We start from the raw sequence: 13,869 nt of genomic DNA on the forward strand, positions 1-13,869 counted from the left end.
GACCGATGAACGATAGTCAATGTTTGTAGTTTGGCTTTTATTGTTTTGTATATCTTGGTGATTTTTATGGAGTGCTGACTTTTGTTTTTTTTATTGTATTTTTCCATCTGTCCTGTTTTTAGCTTTGACGTGAAACGCTGAAGCTTGTAGAGTCTGAGTTGTTTTTCCATGATGTTTTGACATTTCCTTGAACATTGCATTGCACTGTGAACCTGCATGAACATATACCGGAAAGGTCATCGACAGGCTTGAGTTGTTTCTTATTATTTCTCCTGAACAGTACGAATCACTGCAAGTTGAAAAGTTTCAAATTTCACTTTAATTCCTTTAACACGTGCTTCCACAGGATTCTAAAGAGATGAAATAACATCTGAAATGGTGCAGCTATTTACTAGTTTCCTCTTCCAGTCAATAGCATTCCTAAAAATCATTAGAGTGATATAAATAATAAAGCGAGTTTAGTTATATCCACCCATGGCTCCGCCCACCTGCTCGTCATAGGAATGTACCCCTAAGGGTGTATAAATCTGAGCACCGGTTAAATTAGGCATTACTAGTTACTACACACCAAAACATTTCTCATAAAGAGAAAATAAAGCAGTTAACATCAAGAACAGTTTATTTCTCAGATTTCATCTCAATCTAATCTAATGCATTTTGTCCGGTCTCAATTATCTCTTTTTCTTTATGTATTTTGCTTTATTTCCTATTCATGACAAAGCTTTGTGTATGTGTTTGTGTGGGGCGAAGTCTTTTGATTTTTATTAAGGGTCAATTTTGTGAAATTTAATGGTCCATTTGTAACCGTAGACCCCACGTAACGGTTGACCCCAAACAGAGCTTCAAACTTTACTTTGTCCATTTTATTTTAATGTACAGAATGTTGCTAAATGGAGTGGAGTAAACTCTAGGAAATCAATATTGCCCTCCCACTTCAGGTTTTATGTTTCCTATGCAGAATCCAGTGGGAGACATTAAGAGATTATCTGTCTAGTGTATATACCAGTACGTCTATGCATTCATAAATGCAACTATTGTGTGAAGCTTGTTGAGGACTTTTGTCCTATATTAAATTGCTATACCCATTTTTTCAGAATTTTCACAGTTTGTTGCTAGAGTGAAAAGATATAAAATATAAGTTTTATGTAGCTTTGTTTTTCTTTTAAAGTTTTACTTCAATAATCTTTGAAGTTATGTTTAAGTGTTAACAATGGTCTTTTAATTATGATTATGCCATTTTTAGTAGGAGTCCAAAAACCTGAGTTGTTATTTTAGTTTCTGCAAAGCGGCAGAAGATCTTCAGAAATTTCCCTCTGAGTTGTGGGCAGAACTGTTGGTGTCGGGTAAGGCCGCCCCCATTTCCTATCACCCATCTGTTTACATACTCTCCTGCAAGCTTACAGCTCCTCGTAACCCCAACCAAACATGACCAGTGCAACAAAGATGGTGAGCAATATCTGAGCTATCCAGCCATACAGTTTTATTTGCTCTGCTTTGGATTCAAGATTTCAGTAAAAAAAAAATTGAACTTTCAGCATAATTTTTCTATAAATGTCCTTTATCAAGAGAAAAGTTCTACATGTTAAAAACCCAATTTGCATTGGAGTGGGTCTCTAAGGATTCATAATGGAGTCTCAGGCGTGGATATCTATGTGGTCTCCTCATTAAAAATATTCTGGACTCTCCTGCATATTTTAAAGCTGAAAAAAGAAGGATATAGGTATAGGAGTAATCTAAAAGTATTGGCCCTTTTTTTAAATGTCGTTTTTTGATCTGTATAAGTGAGCTGTGGTGCCTCTGATCCGCCGTTTGGGAGGCCATGTCCCGGGCGAGCCTGCGGCTCCGCCTCCCTCCCAGCACCACCAGCACTCCCGAGCCTGCGTGTCCGCCGCCCCGGACTCCCCCCTCAGCCTCGGCTTGTGTGCCATCCCCGCTCCCCAAAGTGGACTTGGGACTGCTGGCCCGACCCGAGGCCATTTGTCCCAGCCGAAAACGCGAACCTGCTTCAAACAGGACGTAACTCGGTCAGACGTGAAAGGTGCAGGAGAAGTTTCTTCTTCTTCTTTTTTTCTTCTCTTTTTTTGCCCCCAGTTTTGTGCCCCGCGGTGGGGCAGGAACGCTGAGGTAGGCCGTGCAGGAGGAAAAGAGAGCGTATGATGTGGATCTGGTACCTTCTGCTTGGTTCGGGGTCAGGCTCAAGAACTGTTGGTAAGTTTCCAGACGCGCGTGCGAACTAACGTAGCCATGTAGCGGATACGCTCGAGCTGGAGGAAAAAAGGGGGCTGAGTTCCTCTTGCTGTTCTCTCTTTTTTTTTGTTTTGTTTTTTCCCCTCAAAATAACACTTTTGCTAACAAGCACCGGCGCAGGAGTTCCGAAAAAGTGAGAAACTTCACACGTTCGAACCGTAAGTTTGTCTTGGGGGTGGAAGTGTTAGAAGCTGGGCAGAGTTTGTGTGGAACTCATTGGACCGAGAGCGGGTCTCCTCAGCCCACATCCGCGCTCCGTGTTTGGGTGATGAGGCAGTAAAGTCTCCGCAGAGAAGCTGTTGACAGGAGAGGGGTGACAACACCATCCGTTCCCTAGTACCGACATGGCAGCTGTACACACATTTATACTGGGACACACACTTACAGTTTGGCTTATTTTACTCTTTTAAATGTGGATAGTGACTGCTGTGACATGATGTATTTACTGATTCAGATTTAATATTCGGGATGCACGATATTCAGTATTGCAACATGACCTGCGATACGTAAACAAATAGCAAATACAAAACAACAAATGCATCATTTCTGTTTCAGGGCAACAGTTTTATTTAAGTAAAAGTCAACCTAAATTATACTGCGAGTGATTTCAGTCGGAGACAGGTAAGAAGTTGGACATTGGGAAACGCATCAAAGAACATTTAGCTACTTTTCTCTTAGTACTGACCAGAACTAATATGGGCAACAATTAAAGACCCACTTCTATGAAAATCACATTCTTAACATGTTCTTGTGGCATTTTTCATATTATGGAGGACATGTATCAAGAGAATTAAGATTAAAATTGAGTATTTCTTTGTTCAAATTGTTGTGAAACAGGATTGAATACAAATGCTGTAGGAAAAACCTTGTAGTTGGGAGGTAGGTCCTACAATCGGTGGGCCACAAGTTCCCTCCTGCGCTCCTTTCTGATGTATCTACTTGCAGAGAAGCCACGTACATCTTCATCTTCCTCGTCTGAGCTGCCACCTGGCTCAAAACTATACAGCTGGATAGCTTCAACAATCTTTGCACTTTTATTGTACTAGTAATGCTAGGTTGGGCTGAGGGGCTGTAAGCTAGCTGGAGAGATTGAAAGCAAAGGGATGATGGGAAGTTAGGGAGGCTTCCTCTGCACCCACAAATCAGAGGGGGACTTTCTGATGAACACTTGCCGCTCTACAGTAACTATGTTCTAGAAAACAACTCAGGTTTATAATTCATTTTTGGCTAAAAATGTCATAATCATAATTAAAAGACCACTGGAAATGATGATCAGAGTTGGACTTTAAGATGTAACCATTTATTGCAGTTTATACCTGTCCGGGTGAATACTCGATTCTGATTGGCTGCTGGGTATTCGTTAAAAAGTGATATACAACAGGATAATCGCACGGTGAAAAAAGAAGTTCCGGTCACCTAGTTTAAATGTTTTGTATTACTGCGCCGGCTTCTTTCAAACAACCTTTTGCTGCATCATCTGGACAAAAACAAACGGTAAAAGGTGAACTTTCTCTAGGAACTGATGCTTTATTAAACCCATCGGAAAGATTTATTTCTTTTGTAAGTGACCATGGTATAAGCGGGTTAATGGCCTTCGAAGTATCCATTATAACTTTTTAACGCACTTAGAAGCTTCCATGGCGTGCGTTAAAAAGTGATCATGCATACTTCTTCGGTCGTTAACCCTTACTTTTGCTGTATGGTGTGGTAATGCGACGTTGATACATTTTCAGTTTATTGTGCAGGCCTATTAAATATCCAGTAAAATATTGCCAGTCTTGTTTCAAGGGTCAATTTTACCACAGAAAATGACCTGGTGGCGACTTTTAAGATAAGGAGACTAACACCAGCATGCGATACATCATACTGTCTCCACTTTTATTTTGCAACATACTTATCCTCCACAACACAGACGCATTGCTCAGATTCTTTTTTTGTTCAACTTCTCCCCCTCAGGTCATTGAGGTTTGCAGGCATGTTGATTCCCTACTCCCTGAAGGTCCCACAACAGCTTTAATCAGTCTCAGGCCGAGCATACTTTTTTTTACTGCACATTGTTTTCATTGTCAGACATAGTTGAGAATTATTGGTGAACTGGGGATCTTTGTCTTATCTGACACAGATTTCAGATAAAAAGCTTTAAATGTGATTATAGGATAAAGACCCACCCTGATGAAAATGTTTTTTTTTTTTTTGGCAGTTTTAACATGTTATTGTAATATTTTTCTTGAAATGGAGGACATACAGAGACAACTAAGCTTAAAATAATATTTCTGAAAATGTCTTCATTCAAAAAGTTGTGAGTCAGGGGCAAGAAAAAAAAAGCTGTTTGATAAAATAACTTGTAGTTGTGACATAAAATACATTGATAAACTCCCCATTCAGATACATCCACTTGGAGACGTATAGATCCGTCTACGTCTTCATTCTCCTTGTCCGAGCTGGCATTTGGCTCCAAACTGTACGGCTGGATAGCTCCAATATTGCCCCCCATTTTTGTTGCACCTGTAATGTTAGGTTGGGGGTGGGAGGGGCTGTATGCTATGGTGGGAGAGCATGTAAACAGATAAATGACGGGAAGTGGGGGCGTACTTGCTCCACGCCGACAGTCCTGCCCTCAACACAGAGGAGAATTTTGAATGAAATTGTGCATCTCTGCAGAAACTATGTCCTAGAAAAGAACACAGGTTTCTTAATTTTGGCAAAAGATGGCGTAATCATAGTTTAAAGACCACTGGAAACGCTTTTACAATAACTCAAAAGATGATCGGAGTGCGACTTTAAGTGTTCAAGTCTTAAAAAAAGTATGGTTTTTTTTTTTTGCTCATTCATTTTTAGCATGTGATTGTACTGGTATGTTGTTTGGTTTTAGTCATCCATGACATTTTGAGTGATAGGCAACACCCTTTGTTTGGTTTTTATTGTTTTGCATATCTTTGTGGTTTCTCTAAATGCAGTTTTGATTGCCCTTTTGCAGCTTCCCTGTTATTAACTGAGCCTTGTAGAGTCTGAGATGTGGCTCCTGGATGTTTGGAAATTTCCCTGAGAGTTGCATTATTTGACACTTGGATGAACCAACAGATACATTTACATTTTTGGAAAGTTAACTTGCTTTTCCTCTGAATTAAAATGGACCAAAAAAAACAGTTGAAAGTTTTAAAATTTATTTTAAACCCTTCAGAAAATCCTCCAAAATATACAATTTTTTGACAGCATGCTAAAAAAAAGTAAAGACACAACTCTTAATACTTTCACGGGACCTATCATTTTCATAATTTTGTATTCATTTTGCATTTGAACAGTTTTGAAATGCAGCATGGAAACTCAGCATGGATGTCAAGGATTTGGATCTTGAACATTTCTCAGATAGGCTATTAAGATGACCACCTTTTCCATTAGACATGTGGAAAAGATTCAAGTCCTGCATAGATCCCCTCCAAAAGAATTTGGCTGAAATTAGAGGAAGGAAGGAAATTTTCTGCCCAACCCTACCCCTTGATAGCTACAACCCCGCTTGTTTTCCAGCTGCCAGTGTTGCTGCTGACTACCTGAATGATATTTGTTTAGTCCATCAGAGTTTAAAATCACCCAAAATCTATCTTTATACCAGGGAGTTCCTGGTATACAAGAACATGAAAGCTCCCACTTCCCGGTTCATGGTGTCTTTGCCGTGTTTCCTGACTTCAGTCGCATCTTTAATCCAGTGTTTGAACCTGTTTGCTTTTCATCCTATGATCATTCATCCTGGTCCATGGTGTGTTTATTTATTTTGCAGTTGTCCAGAATGGCTGACCTCAAGTTTCACTGTTTCTGTCTCCTGTCATGTTGTGTTTTTCAATGTCCTTTTCTTTTCTGTTGTGAATAACTCCCACCTTTTCTATACATGCATTTTCACATGATTTTGGAATATAACTTTGAATTTATTATTTATTTTTTGGATCAAACCAAGAGTTTCCATCTGATGTTGAATATTGGCAGCATTTGAGTGTGGGTTGTGTGTGCTTGGCCTCAGCTTTGCTGTCCTCGTTTGAGGTGATGGTGACCTGTTCATATATGAGCAATTGGTAATTCAGAGCTTGTGTGCAATTTGGTGCTCTAGAGACCATAAAAATATTGATCAGCATTTATGGGTTTCCTGCATACGAAAGCATTTCTGATGTACATCAGCTTTGTTTCACAAACCTGAACTTACATTAGTACTTAGTGCATGAGGAGATAAATAACAGTGAAAGTGGTTGTTTAGTCACATTGTCGTTGTCATTTTTCTGACATTACAGAAGCATCAAAGTGAAGTCTATTTCAGGTGTTCTATCACTTTTTAATACATTTCGGTAGCAGAGTAAAAATCACAGTCTTACAAAGATAAGGTTTTGATTAGGTTTGCAAAAACATCAAAAATGGTTCGGAAAGCTGGTTTGACAGTTTCTGTAACATCAATTGAAATATGTTTTGTTGATAAGAAAGTAAGGGGAGGGTACTAGGATCCACTTTTGTTTTCTCAGTTGAAGTATAAGACACTTTTTAATGTGGGAACATTTTTGCAGTTTGTTGTTTTCTGAAAACAACACCAAAAAAAAAGAATTGGTTTGTTTGCTGATCTGTGAGTGGCTTTTATTGTTTGGTAAGTTAGATAAAACTGCTTCACAATAGCAATGTTTTTTTCTCGACTCACCGTGGGAACACTAAAATAGGTTCCTAATCAGCACTTCTGTCTGAGCATTATGCCTTTACTTTGACATGTAGCTCAGAAAAACAAAGGTCAGCTGCAAATTCAAAACTAGTAAGTCCTCAGGGCGTGTTGATGTCTATTAGAATGGAAATAGTGACAGGCATTTCCCACCTCAACAGTGATACTGCTAGATAGATTTGAGCAAACTCTGTATGATGATCCGTGCACCTTATGTACACAATATTTTATTGTTTTCCCTCACAATGTGCATGGTGATACTAGTCCCATGTGTCTATTTCACATAGTCTACTCAACATTCAAACGTTGTAAAAGCAAAGCTGTGGTGTGGACTAAATGAATCACGGAATGCACATTGTGTGTCACACAGCGAATAGGCAATTTTTTGTTGATAGTTTTCATAAAACGTACACTTTCTGCACAAAATAGGAACAGTTTCAAGAGGTTAAATATGTTATATTTTTTGTTTACAGTAATGCCTCTTTATCATTTCAGGATTTATTTCCAAATTTGTGAAATATTACAATGATCTTCAATTAATGTTAAGACATAAATATGGTGCCATACATAATGGATGAGAGATTTGCTAAGGCCCTTTAAAAAAGCCCATAGACCAAACGCTCCACCTTCATTACTGAAGTGCAGAATTAGTTGGCAGATTATTGGGGGGTAAAATTGAGATGCACACTATTTCCATTTAGCCACAATCCATTTTTTTATTTTAATTACTTATTTCCTCTGTTAATGCTGTTCACTCTGCCTGTTGTATCTTCTTTAAAAGTCATTTGCTGGCAACTCTGGGCAAATGTTAGGGATCTATAAATCAATATCAATACAAATATAGAACTTATGTCACCGTGCTAGCCTCAAAACATTTTATTACTTTATATCAGCCTCATTCAACTGAAGCTGTTGGAATTACATACATTGGTCACGCACTTGCAAATGTTGTCATTGTATAATTATCTATACTTTTTATTATGCTGTTGGTCATAAAGATTCTTAACACATCTTAATCAAAAGGTGCCCTTTTCATCATTCAGGGCTGTGACCCACAAGTGCTGTGCTCTTTCTAGCAACACTTATGAAGTATTTTTTTTTTTTTGGTTGTGGAAGTTTTCAGGACCTCTTTCTTTAGTTTTCATGATAAATGTGATATTAAAATGGATGAGTTGAAAATAGGTCTATCTGAAATGCAGAATGTTTCTCTTAGACATTTCAGCCGTTTAGTGCCACCCCTTCCTGCTCTGGATACAAAACTTTTGGCTCTTGTCTTTTTCAGGTTGGAGTTCAAAAACCCAAACCTGTGTGTGTGCTTGTAAAATGTTCGCTGGTGTCCTATCTAATGTCATAGCTACACGCAATGGGGTAAATAAACGTATTTGAAGGTCATGAATTTTGCTAGTCGTTCCTCTAAACGAGAAATGTTTGTAATGTTCATCATAGGTACACCTTAACTGTAAGAGACAGAATGTAAATAAATCCAGTAAATCATGTTGCACGATTAGGTTATTTATTTGTAAAATAAAAAGAGCAGAAAATAAGTATTTGGTCAATAGCAAAGGTTAGTCTCAATACTTTACGTTAATCTGATTGTCAGTGACAGATGTCAAAGGCTTCCTTTAGGTTTCCACCAAGTTTGAACTCTTTGTACTTGCGATTTTGGTCCATTATTCCATGCATGTCTTCTTAAGAGCTGTGATTCTTTGGGACCGTCACTGGACTTTCGACCCCCCCCCCCCCCCCCCCCCCCCCACAGATTTTGTATTGGATTGATGTCCAGAAACTGGCTAGACCACTCCAGAACCTTGAAATGCTTTGTAGGTAGCGTTTTATAACAAGAACAAGTCGATGTTAACTTTTTAGACCTTTTTCATTCATTTAAGTTGAACGACTAGAGTTAGTAACTGACAAATAGTCTGACTGACATAGTCAGCCTCATAATAGAAATCTGCCAGTGGAGGAATCTTTTAAAACTTTTTTGCAGAAAATTCTTTTCTCTTTTCTTGCAGTTCAGAGTTTAAGAAATAAAACTATAATTTCATTCAAACATTCCAATTAAATAAATCATAAGAAAGTGAACGAGGCACAATCTCAGCTAAGTTTTCACATTGCCATCAGTAATCAATGGAGGCAAAAATCCAAATAGTCCTGATTATTTTAAACTTGTTTTCTGGGTTTATTCTTTAATAAAATTACATATTTTATCATACTTTTGAAATCTACATTAGTATGAAAAGTCTTTACGACTACTGATATTTTTCATGTCGCCAGTATACAATGGTCAAAGCTAGTGCGACACTGAAAAGAGTGATCAGATTTACACAATAGAATGAGCAGAACGAGGCTGCACTCTGGGGTCATGTGGTAGTTATTATTTCTCTCCCAGTCTCTTTGTTTTTCTTCAGTAATTTACTGACGCATGTTTTTCAAAGCTAAGTTCTTTTTATGTTTGTATGGCTCTTAAAGAGAAATAGTGACAGAGTATTTTTTGGTTGGCTAGTAAGGTTTTTAAGTACACGGTAAATGTCGCTGTGAGTATTAGGGATTAAGGGTGGTTTCTTGGCTGAAGTATAATTTAATTCAACTTGATGTACTGTAATCATCAGTGGAAGATTAATAGATATAAAATATAATAAGTGCTTAGTAATATTTAATTAGAATGTATATTTACGCCATGTCATTTGTGACCCCCAGGGTTATAGTAAATGATGCTGCACATGTTCTGAGCAGCGTCTTTTAGCTGCTACTCTCAATTAGTTATGGTGTTTAATATTTCATGATCACTGATGGAGAGGCATTAAAGGAGATAGCAGAGATGAGTCAAATGCTCTTGAAAAAGCTGAGAGAGCTCATTATGTCTAGATTTTGTTTTCTTACTGAACTACATTGACTTGCTATGTTGCAAGGCTTGGGTCAGTTTATTTACTGAGGAAATTGATCAGCCTTGCTCCTTTCAAAAGTTAAAGCTTTCCTAATGCATCACAGACACGTTGACTCAAAAGCAAACGGCTCACTTTGAGTAGCTGTTAACTTCCAAAGTTCAAAGGACACGGGCTTATGCATGTTGAAAACATGCTAAGAGATTCTTACTACTATATTTGTATAAAGATCATAAATCAGCAATCTTAGATGTCACAAATATTCATACTTGTTTCTTCTGGAACACATCTCAAATATCTGAGTATTCGGATACTCGTTAAAGCCCTATCGGGAAGGTTGCCAGCACTCTAGGTGGCCACTTCCAGAGATGGGCAACACTCATACTCGCTTTTTCCTTAGAGGTACTTAAGTATGAGCAAATAACCACTAGGACTATACTGAAGAAAGCCAGAGTGTCCAGAGAGAACCAGTACATGTACACAGAGAGTGTGCTTTAGTCTATGAAGAAAGAACCTACTCCCAGAACTCCCAAAAGTTTGTCCTCAGGGATTCCATTGGGACTTTGGGTCTGCCAAAGACTTCGTCCTGTCAGATTCCTCCAGTGTCCGAGCACATTTTCATGGTGAAAGAATCGCTTGTCACTGACACCTTAACTTTCTGTGCAATTTCTATGTAAGAACGACCCACATTTTCCAGTTTAATGATGGTTTGTCTCTGCCATTATTAGTTCCTTTCTCCCCATTTTAGACTCAACTCATTCCTGCCAGCAGTACAGTGCTGCATGACGAAAGCTCACGAGGGTATATAACACCCCAGTGTGCTTCAGGACGGCTTTTATGCCGACAGAGAAGGTTGCAGGGAATCAATAAATGCACTAAAAGTCAAACACTTTTAGGTTTGACTTTTAAGGCTTTGTCAACCCATGTTGCATAAAAACAACTTTAAATTTTTAATGTCTTTCACGTTTCCTGGGAGGATCTTTTTATTTCATTCTGAATTGTACACCACTTTTTCCATTAGGGTAACCTTGCCTTTCTTTTTGTTTCTGGCAGTTTATAGATTACTTTTCTACATTTTAAGTTATTTGTTAAACTTTACTTTACTGAACTAGAAAAATAACAGATAGTTGAGGCAGTCAAAAAATTTTGACCAGTTATGTAGGTTCCAAAAATAATGTTTTGGATTTTTTTAGTTCCCAGAATTCTTACTTTTTTTTTCTTCTCATTGTAAACAGTTGTATTTTTCGCCCAGGTTTAATTGTATATCAATTATGGCTGTCAACAATTAGTCTAAAATGTCGACTAATTGACTATTAACAACCGTCAACACCAAATTGGTATTGTCGTTGCGTCTTGGTCATTTTTTGATAATTATAACCAACACCAGCCACAAAGTCATTGGGACTGGAAAGCACAAAAGGAACTTTTGGGGGTGGTGTAGCCCTTTCTCAGCCATAGAAAAAGATGACAGATACAAATTTATGTTTCATGCTGCGTTCACACAGGCCGCATGTGGTGCGTTTAAGAACGCGCTCTATGCGGATTTATGAACACGCATCCAGCCAGTTGTGTTCACATTGGACAAACGCCAGACACGCAGGTAGCGACAGGGAGAAGATTCTCCTTCTTTTGTTTATTTACTCTTTATTAGCGCTTGTCCGCCATCTGCAATAGGAAGAAGCTTGGTGGGAAAAATCGAAGCGGTGCAAAAAAATTATTATTATTATTAAATCATTCATATTTTGCCAAAGACGTTTTGTTTTCACAGCTCTGTTCTCACAAATGTCGTCCGTCTAGGTGTCATATTAATCGGACCGGACACAAACCGCTATTAATTGGGTCTCATTCGTGATCATGTTTACAACCGTTTGTACTTCCTCGTTTTGAAGTGGGTGCCACCCACATGTCACTACCAAATCTGGTCATATTTTTACTTACTATTTCTATGGGACATTTAGACAATGATTTAGTGCAGGGATCAGGAACCCTATAGAAAGCAAGTGCATGATGGCTTTTTTTGAGTTAGAATATAGCTTACCTTTTATAAGGTGAAATTCAAATTAATGAACTATACATTTATGAACTATACATTTAAAATTTCAATTTTTGTGAATGCACCATACGCTAGGCATTAGCTGTACCGTATATGACGTGAACCTCCACACACTGAGTATTAGCACTATCACCTTTTGTAAAAAAAAAATGCACATCACTTCATGTAAACCATAATCATTGACTAATCAACTACTGAAATAATCGTCAGTGACAGCCCTTGTACCAACAGATTGCTGGAGAGTCTTTTGCCAGTCTATCTTTGATCAGTTAAACAGTTAAGCTGATGTTGATTCATCGCTGCAAGATACACCAAACATTTTCAACATTACAGGCAGCAGGGGGTCCAGAATGAGGTTCTAATAAATTACTATAGAAATTAACCACCATAAAGAGATTTTCCTCATAAATGGAATCCAAAACTCAAAAATTTCCATGGAGTTTTGCCTATTAAACCTTTACTGACAACAAACCATTCATTCAATTTTTTACACAATACTTTACTAAAACCAACAAAGGTGAACAGGATGTCTTCTTTGAACACATTGCTTCTTTACTGAACTCACATGGTTTCTGCGTTTTGGTAGGGTCCCATTCCTTTTTTTATTCTAAATGATGCTTTTCTAGAGCATTTTCTGTTGTTTTTTTTTTACTAAGTTATTATTTCTTAAGAAGTCTAAACCCAGGTCATGGTTGAAGTTTCAAATATACTCTTTAATTATGTTTCTTTCTGACTATGTTTGGTTCAGAAATGCTCCATCATAATTTTCATCCAGAGTGCCCCCCCCCCCACGCCGTCCTCAGTGTTGCTTTGCCTGCCGTCACCCTGGAAATGGACCCTGGCATGCTGACAGCTGGCTCACCTGCTGTCCCCCGTGATTAGCAGTCATTTGCTGTAGTGTGCCTCACAGCCACCGGGGTGGACACTGTGGACTCTGACGGGCTATTTTGGACAGAAATTCCAACATCCCCTGTCACTACAAACAAACACTACCTTAAAGGTCAACACAAACCCAGAGAGGGACACAGTTTCAGGGCTGCTGATCCTCTGTGAACTATGTGGCGTGAGCCCTGCTGTATATCACAGTGAGTGTTTGTTTTCTTGTGATGCAGAGAGAGCAAATAGACAGGTTATCTCCCAACTATCCCAGTTTTCAATCAGAAAAATACTGAATATGAACTAAAGGAGGCTAAAATAGGCGGTAACATGACCCAAAAACACAACACAAAAGTATAAGTTCCTACACTATTGAGGTAAAATCTGATTCTTTAATACCTACTACAGACTTTTAGATCAAATTGACTTGTTAAAGACCCTCTTCAAACATCTTTTGAGCTCTTTTAAAAGTTTATAAAAATTCTAATTGTATTGTTTATGTGTTGTTTTCTATGACATTGTTTCTGCAGAGCGGCAGTAGTTCATTAGAAATTTGCATCTGAGTTATGGCAAGGACTATTGGTGTGGAGCAACCCTGCTTCCCCTTCTCCTCTGTGTTGCTTAGAGCTCATAGCAGGGACCGTGTGGCCTGCTCAGTGTATTTTCTTAATCACAAATGAGCTCAAACTGCATTTTTTTGTCTGCTCCTGATTCACAACGATTTGAATGATGAAATTACTCAGAAATGTCCTCCGTCATGAGAAAAAAGCGACGAGAACATGTTAAAAACGCCAAAAACACGATTTTCATTGAACTGGGTCTTTAAATAAGGTTGAAACACCCTTATTGTTGGATTTGCTGCAGTTCTTGCTGCTGTTTGTTTTATTAATTAAGGAAATGTATTATTTTGGAACTAATTGGTAAACTTCGATCTTCATTTGGAGCCACAGGCTTTTAATTTTGACATGTGAAGTAAAAAAAGAAAAGAGACTTTGTGACTTGTTGTGTTGCATAAAACTAAATACATAATCCGAAAGGCTAGCATCTAAAGCAGGTGTGGGCAAACTATGACCCGCGAGCTGGATCCGGCCGGCCTCCATGTTTGGTCCTGCCCACTGAACAAT

General features: G+C 38.3%; 1 protein-coding gene across 2 annotated transcripts in view; it reads left to right on the forward strand.

Annotated features, from left to right (window-relative positions):
* The first annotated feature begins 1,827 nt into the window (after positions 1 to 1,827).
* ldlrad3 (low density lipoprotein receptor class A domain containing 3) overlaps positions 1,828 to 13,869 on the forward strand; it is a 101,979-nt gene continuing 89,937 nt past the window's right edge. The window contains exon 1 of one of the 2 annotated variants that reach the window (XM_023955938.1): positions 1,828 to 2,208. In XM_023955938.1, the coding sequence (XP_023811706.1) occupies positions 2,154 to 2,208 (55 nt within the window). In that variant the 5' untranslated portion in view covers positions 1,828 to 2,153. The remainder of the gene's footprint in view (positions 2,209 to 13,869) is intronic. The other variant, XM_023955937.1, reaches the window with a different exon arrangement.

This window comes from Oryzias latipes, chromosome 6, assembly GCF_002234675.1.
Source record: "Oryzias latipes chromosome 6, ASM223467v1".
NCBI lineage: Eukaryota > Metazoa > Chordata > Actinopteri > Beloniformes > Adrianichthyidae > Oryzias > Oryzias latipes.